The 22597-nt window shown below is 42.9% G+C and overlaps 1 protein-coding gene across 1 annotated transcript in view; it reads right to left on the bottom strand.

Annotated features, from left to right (window-relative positions):
* FAM107A (family with sequence similarity 107 member A) overlaps nt 1-22597 on the bottom strand; it is a 92641-nt gene that overhangs the window by 46069 nt on the left and 23975 nt on the right. Inside the window, exon 2 of the mRNA XM_038740638.1 lies at nt 1435-1498. Within this exon, the coding sequence (XP_038596566.1) occupies nt 1435-1498 (64 nt within the window). The remainder of the gene's footprint in view (nt 1-1434; nt 1499-22597) is intronic.

Genomic DNA, 22597 nt, shown 5'->3' with positions numbered 1-22597 from the left:
GTTGCAATACAGTTCATTCCTAATGAGCTTTAGCAATAGCTCTTGTAATTCTTTGACAGCAAATAGGTTTAGGGTCTGGCTAGACTGTAAACTCCTTGTAGGCAGAGAAGGTGTGCTTTATTTTTAAAATGGTATTTGTGCCAAGCATTGTACTAAGCACTGGGGTAAAAACAAGCTAATCCGGTTGGACCCAATCCATGTCCCACATGGGGCTCACAACCTTAATCCCCATTTTACAGTTGAGATAACTGACACACAGAGAAGTGAAGTGAATTGCCCAAGGTCACACAGCAGGCAAGTAGCAGAGTCAGGATTAGAACCCAGGTCCTTCTGATTCCCAGGCCCATGCTCTATCCACTAGGCAACACTGCTTCTCAACATTGTTTCTGATGTATTCTCTCAAGCATTGAGAACAATACACTGCATTCAGTAGGTGCTTGGAAATAGCACTGGTTGACTGATGGCTTTGGTAACAGAATGCTTCAAAGAATTTGTGATTGTTGTCCTCCTGGGAATCCTAGTTATTTATGGCAGCAGATGGATGAGTAATCTTGCTCAGAGCTTCCTCAAGAAATTCCACAGTAAAGAATTCACTGAGCCTCTCAGCTTTTCTTTTTCATCCCTGAGTGCACCTATAACACTTCAGTTAGCTGATTTCTTGTCACTGATTTATTTGAAATATCTTTCTCCCTTAACTTTGGCATCACTTGGTACATGCTCTCCAAATTCCTTTTTGTCTTGTCCAATTTTTTTAATAGTATTTGTTAAGCACTTACTATGTGCCAGGCATTGTACTAAGTGCTGGGATAGATACAAGCTAATCAGGTTGGACACAGTCCCTGTCCCACATGGGGCTCACAATCTTAATCCCCATTTTATAGATGAGGTAACTGAGGCACAGAGAGGTGAAATGACTTTGCCCAAGGTCACACAGCAGACAAGTGGCAGAGCTGGGATTAGAACCTAGGTCCTTTTGACTCACAGTGATTTCCAAGTCAGTGCTCAATAAATGCTACTACTGCTGCTACTACTACTACTGCAGCTACTACTACCACCACCACCAACACTACTCTTACGATAAAGGTGGACAGTCTGCAGGCTGGGGCAATCCTGATTCCACAACACCACCACCACCAATTTAAAATACCCCCCAAAAACTTTACAATAGAAACCTTCTTCATATGCCTGTCCAAGCACATCATTTACAGTAGGGAGGAAGGAATTGAGTTCAGAGTTTCTGAAACTGAACTTCCCCACTGCCAAGGTCATAAATGAAACCAGGTGCTAAACAAGGAGGGGAGCAAAGGTGACTGGCAATGGCCGTTGCTAAGGAGCATGCACTTTTCCAGTCACAGCTTTGGAATGCCAGGCTGAGCCCAAGAGCAGCTTTCCTAGGCTCTCTAAGCCTCCTAGGAAGGTTCAAGTCTGACTTACCTGAGCCATTCATACTATGTTTCCAATTTTCACTATGAAATCTGGACTGAGGAGAATATTCTTTCTGCAAAAATAGAGAAAGAAATGTAAAATAGAACATCCTTCTCTTTGTATGTGTGTGCACATGCATATGTATTTGTGAGCAGTTGGGGTGGCTGGAGATTAAAGGGAGAGCCACAATCTCCCTTGGCTATTGGAGTTCCTAACTCACCCTTCCATTACAGAAATAAAGATCCTTGAGACCTTTTACAGGAGAGAGCATTGTTGGGGAAGTTTTCACTTCATCCTAGAGCCCAAATGCATCACCCTACATTTGGCAGGTTACCTCTGGAGCCTAGATCTCCTGGCTGCACAATGAAACTCCACAACTAAAGAGTTCAGGTGAATATCTCAGTGGATTATGTCTGCCATCATCTTTCCTTCTTGCTCTATAAAGAAAGTGATCACAGAAGTTTGAAGAAAACCAAATTCCAATTGGAGTCTGATTTGAGCTTATGACCTTATTGATGCCAGACCAAAGTATCCATACTAAATGTGCAAGTGCCATGTTAAACACTGGTATGTTAAATACTTGGAGGGCAAGACTCTTTTGTTCTCTGTGTTGAAATTATAGATCAAGAATTCATAAAGCATAAACCTCCAAGCATTAGTATTCAAAGAAAGGTCTCCTGTCAATTTCTCCATGCGGGAAACGTTTACAGAAAAGTAAGACCTTCACACTTTGGGTCATGAATTGCTCTCCAAACAAAGTGTTGGAGTTCTCCCTGAAATGTGGAAGGTTTGGGGGCATGCAGACTGCATCTGTGATTTAAATTTATGCATCTGACAAGGAGTACAGTGCTCTGCACACAGTAAGTGCTCAATAAATACGATTGAATGAATGTGAAGCAGCAATTTGAAGAATTATATTGTATTATATAGTTTGGTGTATAGAAGTGTGAGTGTGGTCGTGTGTCACCGTGAGTGGACTTCCCCAAATGCAAAATCCCTTCCTACCATTTAAGTGAGAAGAGCCAGCTATGCAACCCAAAAGTAAGCATGAAAGGCAAATAAAAGGGGCTATCTCTTATAAGTGAACAATTGCTACATATTGTGCATAGGCTACCTTTCCAAAAGTGAGAATACTCAATCAATCAGTGGTATTTATTAAGTGCTTACTATGTACAGAGCACTGTACTAAGCGCTTGGGAGAGTACAACAGAATTAGCAGACATGTTCCCTGTTCATGATGAGTTTACAGTTTAGAGGAATGAGCTTACAGTCAAGAGGAACAAGTTTATAGTCTAGAAGTCAATTGAGTCTTTGGTTACTATCTAGGAACAACTATAGGTACAAGTTTTTAGCCTTCTCTTCCTCACATACACAGCATTTTGCCAGAGCTCAAATATCTGAATTTGTCTTTTGAAAGAGAAGTAGAAAACTATGCTCTATTCCATAGGAGAAAAATCACAAACCATTTATGAGTTGATTAAATGTCTCCCAATTCTCATGCTCAGGATGTAGTTGCAAAATGCCTTCAGTGTATTTTCCTTCCTTCCATATAAAGAGCTTTGGCATCTCCCAATTTTCCTTTGCAGCAGTTCTATTTCTAATACTCTTGGTTTGGGGCATCCACGTCTTTTTTAATAGTACTTGTTACTTATGTACCTAGTACTTGCTATGTGCCATTATACTAAGTGCTGGGATAGATACAAGGTAATCAGGTTGGACACAGTTCTTGTCCCATACAGGGCTCACAAGCTAAGTTGGAGGGAAGATGATTTAATTAATATTTTACAGATGGGGAAATAAAGACACAGAAAAGTTAAGTGATTTGCCCAAGGTCACACTGCAGGCAAGTTGGCAAATTGGCAGAGCAGGGATTAGAACTCAGGTCTTCTAACTCCTAGGCCCATACTCTTTTCACAGGGACATGCTGCTTCCCATTGTTCAAAGCCCATGGAAACACACCAAAAGTTGATCCAAGCTCTGAAGTATGGTGTTCTATTGCAGAGGGAACCCATTTTGTTTCTTCCTTCAGAATGTAAATTATGAGGTGGTTTTTTGGTTGTTTGTCTGGAATCACCACCAGGACTCATGTTGTAGTATATCATTTGCACAATTGGTTTGTGAAAACGAAAGCCTAAATTAAATTTTACACTACTTGTGTAGAATTAAAATTATAAATGAATTTGATAAAACAATTCAAGACTAAAGCTCTTAGGTTTTTATTTCTGAGGTGAGCAACCTGATGCCTAAAATAAATGAAGTCAAATAACCAACAAAATGGAATCATTGATAGTTCAAATAACTGGAAAGCAATTTATCAGCAAACCAAATCATGAATGAATCTAATCAGGGGATTATTCCCAAGTGCTTAGTACAGTGCTTTGCACAAAGTAAGCACTCAATAAATATGACTGAATAAAGGATTAGGGCTAGGGCAAAGGTTAGAGTTAGGTCAAGTAGTGGTGGATTAGGGTTAAATTTTGGACTAGAGTTTTAGTTCTGATTAGGCTGAGGTTAGTCATTATAGTTAGGGATAGGTGAGAATGATTTACTTTGCCAACTACTGGACTCTTGATGACTACATATGATGATTTTTGATGATTAAGTTTCAGAGGCTGATTTGAGGTTAATTATTCTATGACCCTATTCAGAGCTAGGAAAGAAGGGAGATAAAAGAATAAGGAAATGGAAAAGACCTCTTTGTTGTCACTTCTCAAAATACTCCCAGTGACTCAACTATCAATAATTGGGATATTGTTTTGATGGTCCAATCTCCTTGTGTAATGTCACTTTATTGGAGAGCATGATTTATTAAAAAAAATAATAATAATAATAATGGTGTCCAGCACTTAGAACAGTGTTTTGCACATAGTAAGTGCTTAACAAATACCATTATTATTATTATTATTAATATTATTAAGCACTTACTATGTGCCAAGCTCTATTCTAAGTGCCGGGGTAGGTGCATTATAATCAGGTTGTCCCACGTAGGGCTCACGGTCTTAATCCCCATTTTACAGATGAGGGAACTGAGGCACAGAGAAGTTAAGTGACTTTCCCTAGGTCACGCAGTAGACAACTGGCAGAGCCGGGATTAGAACCCATGTCCTCTGAGTCCCAAGCCCGGGCTCTCTCCACTAAGCCATGCTGTTTCTTATAATATCACAATTGACACTCCTGCCCAGAAAGCTATAAAAGAGTTGCCCTTCTGTTTAAAGATGGCACTGCCTATGGTGAGACCGTTTCAATGAGTGTATCTTGGAGAGAGAGTCTCTTGCACACTTGTAAATTTGGTCTGCGGGAAGTACAATAATGTGCCTTTCCTGGCTCCTTGCCATTTGGGTGAGCACTTCCCAGACACTGATGGTTAAGATGGGAAAGGTATCAATCTATGGTATTTATCAATGGTATTTATTGAGTGTTTACTATGTGCAGAACACTGTTCTAAGTGCTTGTTTTGCCCTATTACCAGTGGCCCATGCACTTGGGTTATTTTTTTGCAGGAGTATGTAATGGTTTGCACTGAGACATCTACATTCTCTCTCTTGATCTCCCTGTGCACTGCGAGATGGGTGGGAGGGAGAACAGGAACATTCTGTGGCCATGGAACAGAATAGCTCTGAGATTTTAACAGCAGTGGACACCACTGTGAAGAGGAATCTCATTAGCCAGGGTTCTCGCCTCAAAAACGTCCAGTGGATTTATCAGATCAATCTGTTTTGGAGTAGACTTGAGGCACAAGCTGAGCTAACTCCCAAGTTAAGAAAATATCCATTTTTCTTTAGAGATAATATTGGAGTGACACGACCTGCGGGTTTCTGGGTATTGATGCAATATCTTGAATAATGAGTCTCTATTCCTCCGCTTCACCCATAAAGGTGAGCTGTGTCCCTCAACCCCAACATGTGCAGGAGTGTAGGGAGAATTCATTGAATAATCATTTCTTGAAAGGGCATTTGAGCTGTTTGAGGAAAAATGCAAAACCTAAGGTATTGTTGTTATTTTCTGGAGTCAGGTTAAATCTTTTTCGTCTCAATTTTCTGGGTCTACAAAGTATCATCTGGAATTTGCAGGGGCCATTAGTGACCACCCTAATTGAGAGACTCCTTGGGCTTGCTAGAGCCTTCATCTGGGCAGGAAACACAGCCTTTCACTATTTACTGATCCAACCTTCCGGATTCCTTTTCTCCATCTTCACTCTATAAGGAATGGACCGGGATCATCCCGATTTCAGCCTTGTTTAGAAGGCCGTTCACAGAGCTGAAGAGAACTGGGAGTGTCCCCATAGAATTCCCTACAGGCTGCTTTATCCCAGTCACTCCAGCTAAGTTTCTGTTTGGCATCTAAATTAATCAAAAATTTCAGCGTGTACTCTTAAAATCCTCAGAAGTAACAAAAAGCCTTTGTATTTCTCCACAGTTCCCTGAAGGTTATTATGTCAGTGTGGCTGGTTGCTAGGAGATATTGATATAGTGCAATTCCTTTTGAGACTAGCTTTGAAACCTCCTCCCCCACAAATGCCTGCACTTATGAAACAAATTCATACTTTTGATATCCTGAGATAATATAATATTAACACAATTCTTCATGTCTCCATCTTGGATTGACTCTTTCCTCACCTCCTTTCTTGAGACGCAGCATGGCCTCATGGCAAGAGCAAGGGCTTGGGGGTCAGAAGACGTAGTTTCTAATCTTGGCTCCACCACATTCCTGCCGTGTGACCTTGGGCAAGTCATTTAACTTCTCTGTGCCTCAGTTATCTCATCTATAAAATGGGGATTAAGACTGTGAGCCCTGCATGGGACAACCTGATCACCTTGTATCTCCCCCAGTGCTTAGAACAGTGTTTGGCACATAGTTAGTGCTTAACAAATACCATCATCTTTATTATTATTATTATTATTGAGCCATTCTAGCATTTTATCCTTTGTCCTTCTGTAATGCTCTCAATTAAAAACAGTCTCTAGGTACAACTGGTTGCAGCTTTGGGTGGGGCAAGGGACAGTTGCATATGTGTATATAGTATTAATTTGTCTGTTCATTTATGTTATTTATTAAGCACTTACCATCTGTCAAGCAATGTGTGATATGCTCAGGTAGACGCAAAATAATTAGATTAGACAGCCCCTGTCCACTCAGCCCTCACAATTTAAAAGCTAGGTATCTTTTCTACATCTAACAAATGGGGAAACCAGAGCCCAGAGAAGTTAAGTGACTTGCCCAAAGTCACACAGCAGGCAAGTGGCAGAGCCAGGACAAGAAGTTGGGTGTCCTGACTCCTAGAGTCATGCTCTTTCCACTGGACTAGTCTGCCATCAATGTGATACCATGTGAGCTTAATAATGAGGTGAGAAGGTAGACAACTGTTTGTATTTCAAATAAAAGGTGCCTTGTCAAAATCCCAAAGGTCATTTAAAGACTAGTTGGCTCTATTGTACTTTCCCAAGCACTTAGTACAGTACTCTGTATACAGTAAGCACTCAATAAATACCATTGAACAATTATTAGTTAATCATATTTATTGAGCACTTATTGTGGTCAGAGCACTGTGCTAAGCATTTGGGAGAGTACAGTCTAACAGATTTAGTAGACATGTTCCCTGCCCACAAAGGGCTTATGGTCAAGATTATTACTACTATTACTTGTAAAACTGATTTGCCCTCAAGTCTCTCCTTGCTCTTCATGTCTCACTGGCCAGTTGAGTCAGCCCTCAGAGATTCCATGTAATTTTTCAGCAGTAGAACTCATAGTTTTGCAATTCCACTGACTTTTCTTCTCCTCTTGATTGTAAAGTTTAATTTGAAAAAGATCATCCCTAACACAAGAAGGTTTCAGTCACCATATGAATGGATACTGATCCATCCACCCACCCCTTAACTCCCACACTACATTTGACTTTTTGTGGCAGGGTTGCTTCTGTGAAAATGCAGCCTATGCTGGGCTATGAATTAGCTGGCAGATATTGGTGCAGTCCATCAATAAGTTGTATTTACTGAGCACTTACTGTGTGCAGAGTGCTGTACTAAGTGCTTGGGAGAATACAACAGAATTGGTAGACACATTTCCTGCCCATACCAAGCTTACAGTCCAGAGGGGGAAAGTGTTTATAGGGTATTACCACCTTCTCCTCCTCCTCACCCATCTCTTCCTGTTCCTCCTTTTCCTAACCAGTCTTCTGCTTTATCTCCTGCCCTTCCTCTTCCTCCTCCTTTTCCTCCTTTCATAAAAGCTCAAGTCTCTCCTTGTACAGCTTCTTTCAGACCATCTCTCCCAACCCACAGGCCACTGATCCAAAATCCAAATATGGGCAGGAAACATACCTTCCAACCCTTATATTGTACTCTCCCACATGCTTAGTACAGTGCTCTGCACAGTTAGTAAGCACTAAATATGATTGGAAGCCATTGGAGAATATTGAGGGGAAGGGAATATGAGAAGATGATCTGTGAAGTACAGTGTAGCTCAGCTTCCACTTATTCAAAGATGGGGTCAAGAAACTGAGGTGTTTTCTGTATAGGTATACAGTAGTTGACATTAGAGCTGCGGTAACACCTTCAACAGTCTCTATTGCTTCCTAATGTGGGCTTTGATGAAATTCAGCAGATAAACCCAGCAGGGCTATTATCTGAGCACCAGAAGTTCAGATTTAATTACTTACTGGTTTGCAGGGTCAATCCTAATGGGCCATGCTGGTTGGGTTTATTTGGGCTGCGGCCATAGTCGGGGTAATGAGGCAGGGGATGGAACTAACAACAGCTTGAGTGCCATTCAGAACCAGTAAGCTGCATATGCAGAGTAGAGTAGCTTTCATTCCTCTCCCTCTCTCCTCCCCCACTGTACTAGACGGTCAGCTTCTTGTGAGCAGGGAACATGTCTACCAACTCTGATGTATTGTACTCTCCCAAGCACTTAGTACTCTGCTTAGTACAGTGTTATTTCTCCTAGTACTCTGCTTACTTAGGACAGTGCTCTGCACAAAGTACTCAATACATACCACTGACTGATTGATTACATTCAAGCATTCATTTTTTGTGAGCTCGTCTGAGCTTGGTAAGAGGGTACTGCAAGCAAAAGTCATTTAATATTGTAGCCTCAGAATCCATATAAGGTGCTTCTGATCAAATGCCAGGGATGGGAGTTCATCTCCTATCCTAGATCCTGTGGTCTCTGGTGACAGCCCTACTGACACTTGATAAATTAGAGAAAGAAATGACTTCAATGACATCTCTTTCAAGACCAAAAGAGGATGAGGACTTGTTATCCCCAAACCTGTTTGGCAAACTCCTCTATGAAATCTACTTCAGATCTCTTAAATTTCAAAAATAACCCACTAACAGCAATCCAAAGCCCAAAGCAATAAACAACATATGGACTCTCCCCTCTTAGCCCCATCATTGAAATAGGTTTGTGCAGCCAATTTAGAACACATGTTCCTAAATAGTATTTTTTTTTGATATATAAGTGCTTACTATGTGTCAAATGCTGGGGTATAATTGTATTAATTGTATCTGTTAAGCACTTACTATGTGCCAGACACTGTACTAAGCACTGGGGTAGATGCAAACTAATCAGGTTGGACATAGTCCCTGTCCCCCATTGGGTTCACAGTCTTAATCTCCATTTTGCAGATGAGGTAACAAGCAGAGAAAAGTTAAATGACTTGCTCAAGGTCACATTCATTCATTCAATCATATTTATTGAGCGCTTACTGTGTGCAGAGCACTGTACTAAGTGCTCGGGAAGTACAAGTCGGCATCATATAGAGAGGGTCCCTACCCAGCAGTGGTCACATGGCAGACAAGGGGTTGAGCTGCGATTAGAACCCAGGTCCTTCAGACTCCCAGGCCTGTGCTCTATCCATTAGGCCACACTGCTTCTCAATTAATATAATTGAGATACAATTAATCAGGTTGGACCATTCTCCCTTTCCCACATGGGCTCACAGTCTAATTAGGAAGAACAGGTTCTTAACCCCCATTTTACAGTTGATGAAACAGGCACAGAGAAGTTAAGAGACTTGCTCAAGGTCACACAGCAAGCAATTGGCAGTGCCAGGATTAGAGCACAGGTTCTCTGACTCCCATGTCTGTGCTCCTTCCACTAGGCCATGCTGCTCCTATATTGTGTGATTTCTCTGTGTGGGATCCAACACTAAGCAGGGGCAGTGGTTGAAAGCCCTAATGGAACATAGACTATGAGTTTCTTGAGGGCAGGATCATGTCTACCAACTCTGTTGTTTTGCAACCTCCCAAGCACTTAATACAGTACTCGCTATGGGCAGGGAACGTGTCTGCTAATTCTGTTGTATTGTACTTTCTCAAATGCTTAGTACAGTACTCTTCACATAGTAAGTGCTCAATAAATACCTTTGATTGATTGACTGCCCTGTGGGACTGGGAATAGGTACCAACAGAGACCCACATGGCCTGTTTCCCCCCAAAAGACCAGGAGCTCCGTGGTCACTGTAGTCACCCAATGCCAGACCAGCCTTGCTGCCTTCCACCAGACCAGTGTGGAGTAGAAGCCCCACTGCCCTGTGGGCATGTGAGGCAGGGAGGGCAAGGAAGCACTAGCAGAGACCCAGGTGGCTCAGAGCCCCCCATAAGACCAGTAGCTCCCCAGTCCGTTCAGCCAACCCATTTCAGATCAGCCTCACTGCCTCCCACCAGACCAACCCAGAGCCGAAGCCTACCTTCAGAACCAGTCCATTACCGGGGAGGCTGAGGCTACCTTTAAATGATCATTGTCCCAGCAGCCTTGAGAGGTAAAAGACCTCCTCCTTCCAGAACTGTGTTAAACTACTTTGTTTTGCACAGTTATCTTGGGCTGCAAGCTCCTTGGGGACAGGGAATGAGTCTGCCAACTACCTTGCTTGTACTCCAGCAAGTGCCTAGTACAGTGCTCTGAATGTAGTAAGCACTCAATAAATACTGTTGATGATGATGATGAATGGCAATGATTGACTGTGGATTAGATATTATTTTGTTTCCCCCTGTCATATTTCTATCTGTTTACCCCCATTTAGATTTTGAGCTCCACTGTGACAGGGATGGATGTCTAATCTGTTTACCTTGTATTTATCTTAGTGCTTAGCACAGTGCTTCACACATATGTGTGTAATACATTCTGTTACTACTACAACTAACCACAGACCTCTAAATATCATCAATAAGATTGCAGAAACATTCAAGCAACCTTCACTCCTCCAGAGTTTTACTAGCTCAAGATCTTCTCTAGCCTTCTTAGACTTATCAGGGGAAAAGAGATGACACCTCAGTAGCCTAAAGAAATCCAGTATTAGTTCTGTGATTTGTACTTTAAATTTCAATTAACCACTTATTTGTCCAGAACATAAAAGAGCTGGGATACCTGCAACATATTCAATTCAGTGATTTTGTAAGGAGTGCATGAAGTCCCAGCTCTCTCACTGGCTCATTATGTGACCTTTGGCAAGTCACTCGACCTCTCTGTATCTCAGTCTCCTTATTTGTAAAATGGAGACAACAATGGCAATGTTCATTCATTCATTCAATCATATTTATTGAGCGCTTACTGTGTGCAGAGCACTGTACTAAGCACTAGGAAAGTACAATTTGTCAACAAAGAGACAATCCCTACCCAACAATGGGCTCACGTTCTAGAAAGGGGGAGGTGGGAGGGCAATCTGTGATACCTGATGTGAAAGCACTGTGGAAAAATCCCAAAACACTATTCAAATACAAAGCATTAGAAAGGTACTTTATGCCATAACATGATGACTTCAATAGCCTAACTCAGAACACCTTCCTGCATTTCTTTGAACCTCCTGATTTGGAAACTTCTAACGTTCTGCCTGAGAGAACTCGGGCCACCCTGTGCCAAGTACCCTGGGGACAGGCATTTAGCAGGGGTTGAAGGAAAATGAATGGTGACAGAGCTAACCAAGCACGAGCTGGCAATGCCAGACCCACTCCTAGATCTCATTACTGTGCTCTTATCACATTACTGTTATTCAGAAGCAGTAAGCAGAGGATACCAACAGGCAGGAGGAAACTTTCCTAGTTATTCAAGTAGAAAATTACAAACACTACAAATAGCCCTTTGCATTATTTCACTTCTGAATAAAATACAATTTGACTTTGCTGGCCGATGACTCATAGACCACTCTTTCCATTGCCCTTGCACAGTAATCCCACACAGCAGCCAACCTGCCCACAGGCAGACCCCAAGGCCTGAAGACAAATTGAGCTCCATTCATCAGGAAAGATTTGAATATTTAGCAAGTCAGGTTTTCTGGAGATGATGGTGTTGGTGGTGGGGGAAAATCATCCAAACACATCCCCTGGGTATGGGAATGTTTCAACTCCACAAGGCTGGGAGTAGGGAAGGTCACACTAAATCAGGAAAGAAAAAAAGCATTAGAAGTGTTCTGTTAAGGAGTGGGAAGGCCTGGATGGTGGACTGTAGGTGAATAATGGAAAAAAAATAGTCTCTGGGAGGCACACTTTGGGTCAGAAGCAAAGGCAGAAGAAAAGGGGTTTGGAGGTTGTTAAGGCTTGGGGCAAGGGAGTTGAGGAAGGGGAAATTGGCTGCACAAGCCAAGGAGGAAGAGAAGATGACTGGGGAGTCATTGGCTTGATGACTCTCATTGAGTTGTCAAACTGGATTCCCCTTTGGAGGAAGGGCTGATTGAGATTAACCTGGGTTGAAGAAACACTAAAGAGCCTGCTTTCTAATTAGCCTTTTGGTTTCTGCGGGGAACTGCAGAACCCTGGAAAGAGCCCCCTGATGACCCAGAAAACCTAGAGAGGTTGATCAGCAGGGGACAGTGGAGCATCTTGGACACTAAGGGCAAACAAAGGGCCAGGGAATTTATGCACAGTCCATTCTTGTTCACCTTCCTGGGCTAGGTTCAGTCCATAGCACTGAAAAGGGTCTTGGGTCCTTCTGATGTCATTTACCAGTGTGAGAGATGGCAATTAGCATTAGACCTAGAGCTGAAACTGCTCTTGCCCTTGTCTTGTTATACTGTTTTTCTAGGTTTTTTATTATTATTATTTTTGCTGTTTCACCTTTATTCGTGCATTTGTTGCCAACCCTCTGCACCTTATTCTGAGATCATGAGTCCATTGAGGGCCAGGGACCATATCTAATTCTCATCTAATAAGTGCTCCAGTGCTTCGCACACAAGGCAAGTTAAATAAATGCAATTACTACTCTTAGACCCTTTCAGGATGCCAAAGCAAAGAAGCACTGATCTAGGAGCTTGGGAGAGCACAACAGAATTAGTAGAAACGGTCTCTGCCATCAAGGATCTTCCAATTTAGTGGGGGAGACAGACACTAAAATAAATTACAGAGACCAGGAACAGGATTAGAAAGATATGTACATAAGTGCTCTGGGGAGTTATAAGCACTTACGTGATTAGGTGGAGTGGACGTGCAGAAATGGCAGATGGGGGAATATAAGGTCCAGAGAAATTAGAAATCAAACAGGGAAAGCCTTGTGGAGGAGACACAATTTCAAAAATTTGTTTTGAAGATGGGGAAAGCTGTGATCTCTCAGGTGTGAAGGGGAAGGGAGTTCCAGGCAGGAGGTAAGGCAAACGCAAGAAGTCTGCAATGGAAAAGAAAAGAATGAAGTCCAGTGAATAGGTTAGTTTGAAAGGAATAAAATGTCTGAGGAATGTGGGGAAAGAAGGAAGGATAAGTAGTTGGGGAGAATGCTGATTGAGTGTCTTAAAGGTGATGGTTGGGGGTTTCTGCTTAACAGGGAGAGGAATGATCAACCATTGGCAGAGGTTTGGGAGAGGTGAGGAGATATAGGCAGAACAACATTTTAGAAAAATGAGTCTGGCTGCAGAGCGAAGAGTGAAGACTGGAGAGGGGAGAGATTGGAGATGGGGAGATCAGTGATGAGGCTGATGCAGAAGCCAGGATATGAACAACTGCCTGGACCAGCCTGGTGGCTGCTTGAATTAATTCATTCATTCAGTCGTATTTATTGAGTGCTTACTGTGTGCTGAGCACTGTACTAAGCGCTTGGGAAGTAGAAGTTGGCAACATAAAGAGACGGTCCCTACCAAACAGTGGGCTCACAGTCTAGAAGTGGGCTCACAGTCTAGAGGAATAAAGAGGAAGGGATGGATTCTGAAAACGTTGTGGAGGCAGAACCAACAAGATTTGCCAAGAGAGGAGTAATGCTAAGGTTGTTGGCTTGAGAGATGGGGAGGTTGATGGTGTTATCAACTGTGACAGAGAAGTTAGATGGAGATTGAGGAAAGAAAGGTCCAGGAAGATTCTGCTTTTCACTACACTGACAGCTTAACTTTGCCCCACCACCTTCCAATGTCTGCTGACACCTCTTCACCTCGGAGAAGAGCTTGACAACACCTCCATTAGTTCCTCTGCCTAACTGACCTCTGGTACCATGTTCAGGCCATGGGGTTGTTTTATACATCTCGGGCAGATAAATAACCAAGTGTTTGCAGTGCCATCTATTGGCCAAAAATAAATCATTCAGCAAAGTCATATAAACCCAGAATTAAAAACTTGGCAAATTTGGAAAATTTCACTCCTATCCAGCCAAATAAGGTTTGTCTTGAGATTAACCAGATCCAGATTTACTGCTTATGACTTTGGGAACACCTGGAAACTTGCCAGAGACAGATCTCCCTCAGATGGAGGCATGGGGAAGGTGAGTTCATTCGGGAGGGCCCTCCCAGAGAGGCCAAAAAGCAGGAGGAAGCCATGAAGTCATCTGGATCATTGAGAATCAGGAAATTGCCCTCCCCATCTATGCCTCATCCCCTACAAGCTGGACCCTTAGTTGCGGGGGAATTAACATATGAAGTATAAAAGACAGGGCAGATGGAAAATTCAGTAAACACACCTACTCTCTCTTGAAGTGAGAGATATAAGCTTCCTTTAGCAATTAGGAAAGCTCCACATGGAGGAACAGAGCTGAATGTACTCAGGTGACATTTTGGCATTCTGTAGAATAAAGGGGGAACTTTGACAGAGTCAAGCTTGAGTCATGAGTTAACAGGAAACACCCATTCCTGCCCTGCTGGGACTAGGTCCAGGAGGGAGAGGGTTTCAATCAGAGTGGGGAGGCTGCTAAAAAGTAGGGCCCTGGAGGCCTGGAAAGTATGGATAAGTAGATTGGTTGGTCAAAGGTGCATGATAAATGGGGAAAAGCCACAGTCTCCCATAAGACCCACTGTTTGGTATTAATATAGTAGGCTTAATATAGTGTTAACGTAAAGCAGAAGAGGGTGATGGAATGATTGTAGGAATGGTAGTGAAGAGTGCTGTCCCTAGGGTTATGACTAAGTATTTCTGGGTCCAAGGAATAGATATATTTCTGTACCCTCCCCAACCCCTTTGCAGTCCTGACCCTAAGTCCCACAGCCAATGCACATGGACACACATTAGATCTCATTGTATTCAGACATTGCTCCACCTCTATCCCTACCAGAAACTCCAATTTACCAATATTCAACCACAACCTTCCAACATACCACCTCACGCACATTCCCTCAGCCCTGGATTTTGTCCTCACCCCCTCACTCCTTCACCATGACCTCTGGACCTACTCAATCTGTCGCATCCTATCACACTTGTCCCAGATCCCCTGTCAATCTTCCCTTCCCTTGATGCTCAAGGCTTTATCCCCAACAACACCCTCACCATCAAACTCAAATAACTCTCTTGTCCACCCCCTCCAATTCTTTCTCACCACCTACCTCCAGCCTTGGATCATCACTTTCTCTGCTCCTGCACTTGGACAACTGAGCCCTGCTGGATAAAATCCAGGCTCTGAGCTGACCTGTCACTTCAAATTCACTCTATCCTGCCCTAAATCAACTCTCTCTTCTAATGGACTCTTCTATTCCTCCTTAATCAATTACCACACCCACTACCCACACCAACTATTCCCAACTCCCTCCTTAACCCCCAATGCCCCCTCCACCTCCTTCCCCATGCCCAATGACCTCCCCAACTACTTTGATGGTAAAGATAAACCAAAGTCCACCCTTTACTTTCTCACTGCTCTACCTTCCTGCCCATCCAGCTATCTCACCTGCTGTCTAAATATATCTCCTATATCTAAGGATCTATCCTATCCCTGTTCGTCTTAAAAATGCCTGCTCCCACTCTCCTCTCTTACTGCTAACTTCAACCTCTTACTCTCAGATGAAACCTTCCCATCATCCTTCAGACATGCTAAAAGGCCTTCTCTGGATCTCACAACCCCTTTCCTCCTCCCATACCTATCAAAACGTCTTGTATACATCTGCTACCTTCACTTCCTCTCCACAAACTGTCTTTTGGACCCACTACAATCAGGGCTCCCCTGAACCTCCACATTTCACTCCATAATGATTGTACTCTCCAAAGTCACAAATACCCTTCTTGTAGCCAAATCCAACAGGCTCTACTCTGTCCTTGATCTCCTCCTTCTCCTTGAAACACTATCAGATCTTGGTTTTGCTGACATGGTACTCACTTGGTTCTCCTCCTACTATCCCTCCAACTGCTTCTTTTCAGTTTCATTTGCTGGCTCCTAATCCACTCCTCATTGCCCTAACTGTGGGTGTTCCATGCAAGTCCGCTTGCATGGTTTCAGGTACCACCTCTATAAGGCTGATTCCCAAATATACCTCTCCAGCTTTGATCATTCTTTTTCTATTCAATCTTGCATCTCCTCTTGCCTCCAGGGACACCTCTACTTGGATGGTCCACCAGGACCTCAAACAGAATTTTTCCAGCTTTTATTATTATTGTTATTAATCATAATAATATTTGTTAGGTGCTTACTATGTGCCAGGCACTGTACTACATGCTGGGGTGGATACAAGCAAATTGGGTTGGACACAGTCTCTGTCCCACATGGGGCTCACAGTCTCAATCCCCATTTTCCAGATGAGGTACCTAAGGCCCAGAGAAGTGAAGTGACTTGCCCAAGGTCACACAGCAGACAAATGGCAGAGCCAGCCAGGATTAGAATCCATGACCTACTGACTCCCAGGCCTGTGCCTCTACCACTGTACCATGCTGCTTCTATTCTCCCCACCCACTGGACAGCTACCAGTGGCAGGTCATGGGTGGGGAGGGGAGAGGCAAGAACCACCTGAACAATACTACTCTCTAAAAAAGAGGTTGAGGTCTAGAGTCTAGATTATATTTTTCTTATTTATTCGTGAGTACTTTGGTGGTGCAGAATCAAAGCCTTGCTAACATCAAAATAGATGACACCTGACAACATTCTGCCCAAAAATTCCTAGTTCCACCTCTTCCTCTCCACTCAAACTTCTACCATCCTGGTATAAAGCTCTGGTCTTGCTTTGGCTAGACTAGTGGACTGTCCTCCTCACTTGTCTCCCAGGCTTCAGCCTCTCCACCCTCTAATCTATAGTACATGCTGTTGCTGCTGCTGCATGGATTATCTTTCTGAAGTGTCATTAGCCCACATCTGTCCTCTCCTCAAAACCCTCCACTGGCTTCCTGTGTCTCAGTTAATCAAACAAAAACTTCACAATTGGCTTCATGGCTCTCCACCATCTTGTCCCACTTTACCTATCTGCATCCACTATGAGCCAACTCACTTTCTTCATTCTACTAAGCCATCCTTCTAGCAGTACCTCATCTCGACTCCTCCACTTTTACCCCCTCACTCATGCTCTTTCCCCAGCCTGGAACTTGCTCTCTTTCCACACAACACAGGCCATGGCACGCCTCACATTAAAATCCCTCCTAAAATCCCACCTCCTCCAACAAGCCTTCCCTGATTAATCTTGCAGCACACTAAGCAATATCAACCTTTCAGCCAACTCTAGCATTAGTGAACTCATTTATACCCCCATCAGTAAAAATAACTGGTATTAAGTGCTTACTATGTGCCCAGTACTGTACTAAGCGCTGGGGTAGATACAAGATGATCAGGTTCTACATGGGGCGTTCAGTCTAAGTAGGAGGGAGACAAGACTGAATACTCATTTTGCAAGTGAGAGAACTGAGGCAGAGAGAAATTAAGTGAGTTGCTCAAAGTCACACAGCAGGTAAATGGCAGAGCTGGGATTAGAGCTCAGTCCTCTGACTCCCAGGCCTATGCTCTTTTCACTTGGCCATGCTGCTTCACCTCAGAATTAAACCATATATGTATTTTCAGTGATTTATTTTGACCACTTTAATATTTTTATATTTCTCCTATTAGAGTTATTCTATACTTCCCAAGTGCCTAGTCCAGTGCACTGCACTAACTCCAGTGCGGTACCGCTGCTGCTGCTGCTACTGCTACTACTACTATTATTATTATTGCTACTAACATTATCACTCCATCCAGCCAGTTGCTCTCAGCAAGGGCCCTTATACATTTGGTGCATGTCAGTGTGTGTATTTTTTGGGCCATTTGCTTTCTGGTCAGTTCCTCTCAGTGATTTGTCCACCCACTTATCTCTTAGGATATACTTTTGCTTCTGCCCTCATCTCAGGCTCCATGAGAAGGTAACCAAGTTTGTTTAGAATATTCTTGCACTGAAGAGAACACCATCAAACAACCAGCAAAGGCTGGAAGCTGCAAATCAAGTTTGGCTGTTATAGGCCAGAGAAAGCTCTTAATGCTGCAGTGGCTTTAGAGAATTAACTTTCTAGATTCTTAAATGGCACTAGAAATGACTCCATCTTTCTCTCCTCCAAGAAAATTAAGAAAAATCACAGGTTGAACTCACAAGAGGTTTCTAAGTTTAAGGAGCCAGGGTAAGTTGTTTGTTCAATGAATAGGTGTTAAAAACCTTAGGGGGAAGGAAATGACTTCATAAATGAGGGCAGAAAAGCACACAGGGTCCCCAACTGACACTTAAAAAATATTCATTGATCGTGGTTGTGTCTCTCTGTGAATGGCAGGCTCTCATCCTACTTAAATTGGTTTTAACCTCCCAGGAAGTTAGATGTGAGGAATCTGTTAAAGGGAAGTTAAATGTGGCAATCAATAGCCTGAGCAAACAATTGCTGCCTTAGTGTGCGGAACGTAAGGACAGACACACACATGTGATTTCTCCCAAGATGAAACTGACTTCAGTAGTATTCTACCATGGCTAGAGCTGGTCATCTTTACATAAGATCCAAGGATTTGACAATCCTTTCAGGGTGTTAGACACAGGCAGTCTTTTCTTTAGACCGTAAGCTTCTTGTGGGCAGGGAACGTATTTACTAAATCCGTTGTATCGTACTCTCTCATATGCTTAGTACAATACTCAGCACATGGTAAGTGCTCAATAAACCCCATTGACTGATTGATAAATGCCACTGATTGACATTTCAAAAACTACTTTTTCTTGTAGGGATGATATGAGGAAGCAATCCATTCCCTGCTCTTCAGTAGAGTGGCCTGGTCCAGCCAAAGGAGAGTTAGTATCACTTCCCTGTAGGGTGCACTACTTTAGTATCCAAATTCAAGCCATTAGTGTCCAGAGTACAGGATTATAACTCCTTGGTTATAGATACAAAGAATCATGGGAAACAGAACTTCAGTCTGTGGAGGAATCGGTCAGCACATTGCTGAATCTTGGCCGGGACAAAAACGGTCCTTGTCTGTGTGCGGCTTTTTCAGAGCCATATTTTAAAATACTATTTAGTAAGGTGCAGTAAGAGCACTTTCTACTTTTTCTAAAAAGACTGAGACATTGCAGGAAAGTTAAGAAGATCTTGCACAGATGTGCTGCAGACCAGGCTTAGAAGATGGACATCTTCTGAGGGAAAAGCATTTTCAGCAAGAATTAGAGACATTACATTGCTTCATTCAGGTTTTCCAACCCTGCAGGAATCTACTCCCTGTATTCTTTACCCTTTTTGAAATGCTTTAGGTTTCTGTTATTCCCCTTCTCTGTGCCCCTCAAGAAGATGATAAACTTCATTGTGAAGGTTCTCCTTGGAGCCTTGGTACATACAAAGGCCTCAGAATTTAAGTGTTTTACTTCTCCTCTCCGTGCTTTCATTCATTCATTCAATCACATTTATTGAGCGCTTACTGTGTGCAGAGCACTGTACTAAGCGCTTGAAAAGTACAGTTCAGCAACAGAGACAATCCCTACCCAACAACGAGCTCACAGTCTAGAAGGGGGGGAGACAGACAATAAACCAAACAACTAGACAGGCATCAATAACATCAATATAAATAAAAATAATTACAGATATATAAAATCATTAATAAAATCAATAGAATAATAAATATGTACATATATGCACAAGTGTTGTGGGGCGGGGAGGAGATTATAGCAAAGGGAGGGAGTAGGGGCAATGGGAGAGGAGGAGGAGCAGAAGGAAAGGGGGGCTCAGTCTGGGAGGGCATCCACAAGGAGTGCTTTAGGAACTCCAATCAAAATTTCATTTAGATGAATGTCTGAGATGACATTTTGATTCTACAGGACTGATAGGGGGCATGTATGTAATATATTCATAGTGTAAAGACCAGTTTTTTTTTTTAAACTGGAGAGGTTCTGCTTCCCCTTGAAGGTGAACACATCTACCTGAAAGAGAAAACTTGAAATATGGTAAGTGACTGAGGAGAGTGCCAGAATTGGACAAAATCTTCTCCCTTCATCAAGAGGATCAATAAAGCATCTGAGACTCTTCAGTGATGGTGAAAAAAAGAAATTCAGAGAAGGCTTTGCAAGTGGATGACTCATTGATCCTTGAGAAAATTATTGAAATCCTTTTTCCTCTACCTACTCATGCCCCCACAATCTGTGAAAACACCTTTCTCTCTCCCTGGATAATACTTCTCTCTGTCCTGCTTGCCACAGACACTACCCTCTTGTTTCCCTCTGCTGTCTTCCCAAACGAGGATTCAACACACTAGCAGGCAGAACAAGCATGAAGCAATTTGTCTTATTGAATTTTCTCCTCACTTCCATCAAGCAGTAACTTCCTCATGGGTTGGTGGTTGATTTTGCTGGTCTGGACTTTCTGTACAGGAGACTGATCAGCCTATTGCAGACAGATGGGAGCTGTGGAGTGAGTGTGGAGAGGGGTGGGAGCAACAATCATGACATGAAGGATTGGTTGCGGTTCAGCTATGCCAATGGACTTGGTATTTGCTTTCTGAGATTAATCCAGGGCATGAGCCTTGAACAATTCCCTCTTTCAGCCTTAATTCAAAAGTGAAAACATTACCAGATAGGCTTTTGAAAAAACCAATACCATTCAGGAAGCAAAACCACTGAATTCTCTGGCCTTACTTCTTTTGCAAGAACAGTGACGCTAGTGACTGAAAGGTGGAAAAACTTTTACTTTGAAGTTGCCTCTAGGAGAAAGGACAGATCTTTGTTTTTTGATTTGTGTGCAAATCATTGCAAATGTTTAACCACAGATTCGATCCTCTCACTTATTTCCACCCAATGGGAAGTTTGGGGATTGGCTGCTGCCCCTAGGTCCCAATTTGCTACTCTTGCCAATCTTCTAACTGAACCTCTGCTCTGGCTGCCACTACCTTCTCATCCTTTTCCCCAAATTCTTCCCCCTTCTAGACTGTGAGCCCACTGTTGGGTAGGGACTGTCTCTATATGTTGCCAACTTGTACTTCCCAAATGCTTAGTACAGTGCTCTGCACACAGTAAGTGCTCAATAAATACAATTGATTGATTCCCCCAGACTTGGAGAGGTGGCCTGCAGACTTGGAATGGTGGCCTCTGCTGTGGCCATAGAAATGATAATTATGCCCTAAGGAACTATGGCATAATAGTTATGGTATAATTATGGTATTTGCCATGCGCTTACTATGTATCAAGGACTGTTCTAAGCACTGGGGTAGATACAAGTTAATCAGATCAAACACAATCCCTGTCCCACATGGGGTTTCACAGTCTAAAGAGAAGGGAACAATAGATTTGGCTGCTGCTGAGGGAAATGGCAGAATGTATATTTCCCGCCCTCTGTATCAGCCACCTTGGCTAGAGCCTGGCTTGATCTAACCCATTGTCTTTTTAACTCTACCTTCTTCCTTATCCCAACACTCTCTTAGATCTAGTTCCTGGCATAAGGCCCCAACCCCAGTGGCTGATAACCTTGCTAGATCTTCCAGGAAACACAATTTTAAGAGCAGTTCCTTAGGGCATAGCATCCAGTCTCTGTGCTTGGGAGGGAGGCTCCTTGCCTTGACTGCTACTGCCACAAGCATAGAAACTTTGCAAGAGCAGAGGGTCTTGCTTCATCACCACTAGCAGGTCTTTAGCTCTGAGCACTTATGGGGTTTGAGGATCCAGAAACTCTATTCACTTCTCAGACAGCATTTATTCAGCAACTTATTCCAGAAATTCTTGGGGTACAAAAGCCCCTCCTGCTTCTTCATCCTTCTGCCCCTGGATTCAGGCAGAAGGGGGCTTATGGGAGGAGAGGAGGGTGGGGAAGCAATGAGAGGTATGTAAATTTGACATATCCCAAAATTCACTAGCCCTGGCCTGGGCCTTGTTGGCACAGGCCTAAATCAGCCACTGTTGCTCTCCTAACCCCAACACAACAGATTATTGCACTTGCCCACTTGCTTATTCAGTTGCTGTGACTGAAAAAGGCAAAAAGGATATATATGTGAAAGGGGAGTCAGTTTTTTTTTTTTCATTCTCAAAGTGTTTTTTACAGATCCCCTAACTCTTAGGGAATAAATAGACACTGCCTCTGTTCTCCCTCCATCTCTGGTTTGAGGTTCAACCTTTGGATAGATACTACAACAACAGGCACTCTTGGGTGAGTTTCCAGGCTCAGTGGGCAGGAGGATTGGCCAGTGTATCAACATTGTATTCCTGTGATTTACTTCAACTAAAGTGACGATACAGGTGACACTAAAATCAATTGCTTTAAGTGGACTTAATAGACAGCTTCAGGTCCCAGAACTGCCAGCCCAAGTCTTAACTCTGAATTATAAAGCATTCACCCAGGAGACAAAGAAATGGGAAAGCAGACTTAGAGCTATTGAATTGGGGCTACTTGTTCATCATTTGAATATAGCAGCTTCTTCTCAGTTTAGATTAGCAAAATAACGATTGCCATTTAATAACCCAACTCCTCAAGCCTAGAATGGGACTGCAATTGTTTCAATGTGGAGCAAGAGTCCTGGCCAAACACAATTGACACAAAGAAGAACTGAAACAAAGGAGTCAAACAGAAACAAGCCCACCTCTGTTTTGTAAGAATTCTAACCA

This window comes from Tachyglossus aculeatus, chromosome X1 (assembly GCF_015852505.1).
Source record: "Tachyglossus aculeatus isolate mTacAcu1 chromosome X1, mTacAcu1.pri, whole genome shotgun sequence".
NCBI lineage: Eukaryota > Metazoa > Chordata > Mammalia > Monotremata > Tachyglossidae > Tachyglossus > Tachyglossus aculeatus.
The sequence above is the reverse complement of the archived record's forward strand: the minus strand, read 5'-3'. Positions and strand labels throughout refer to the sequence as shown.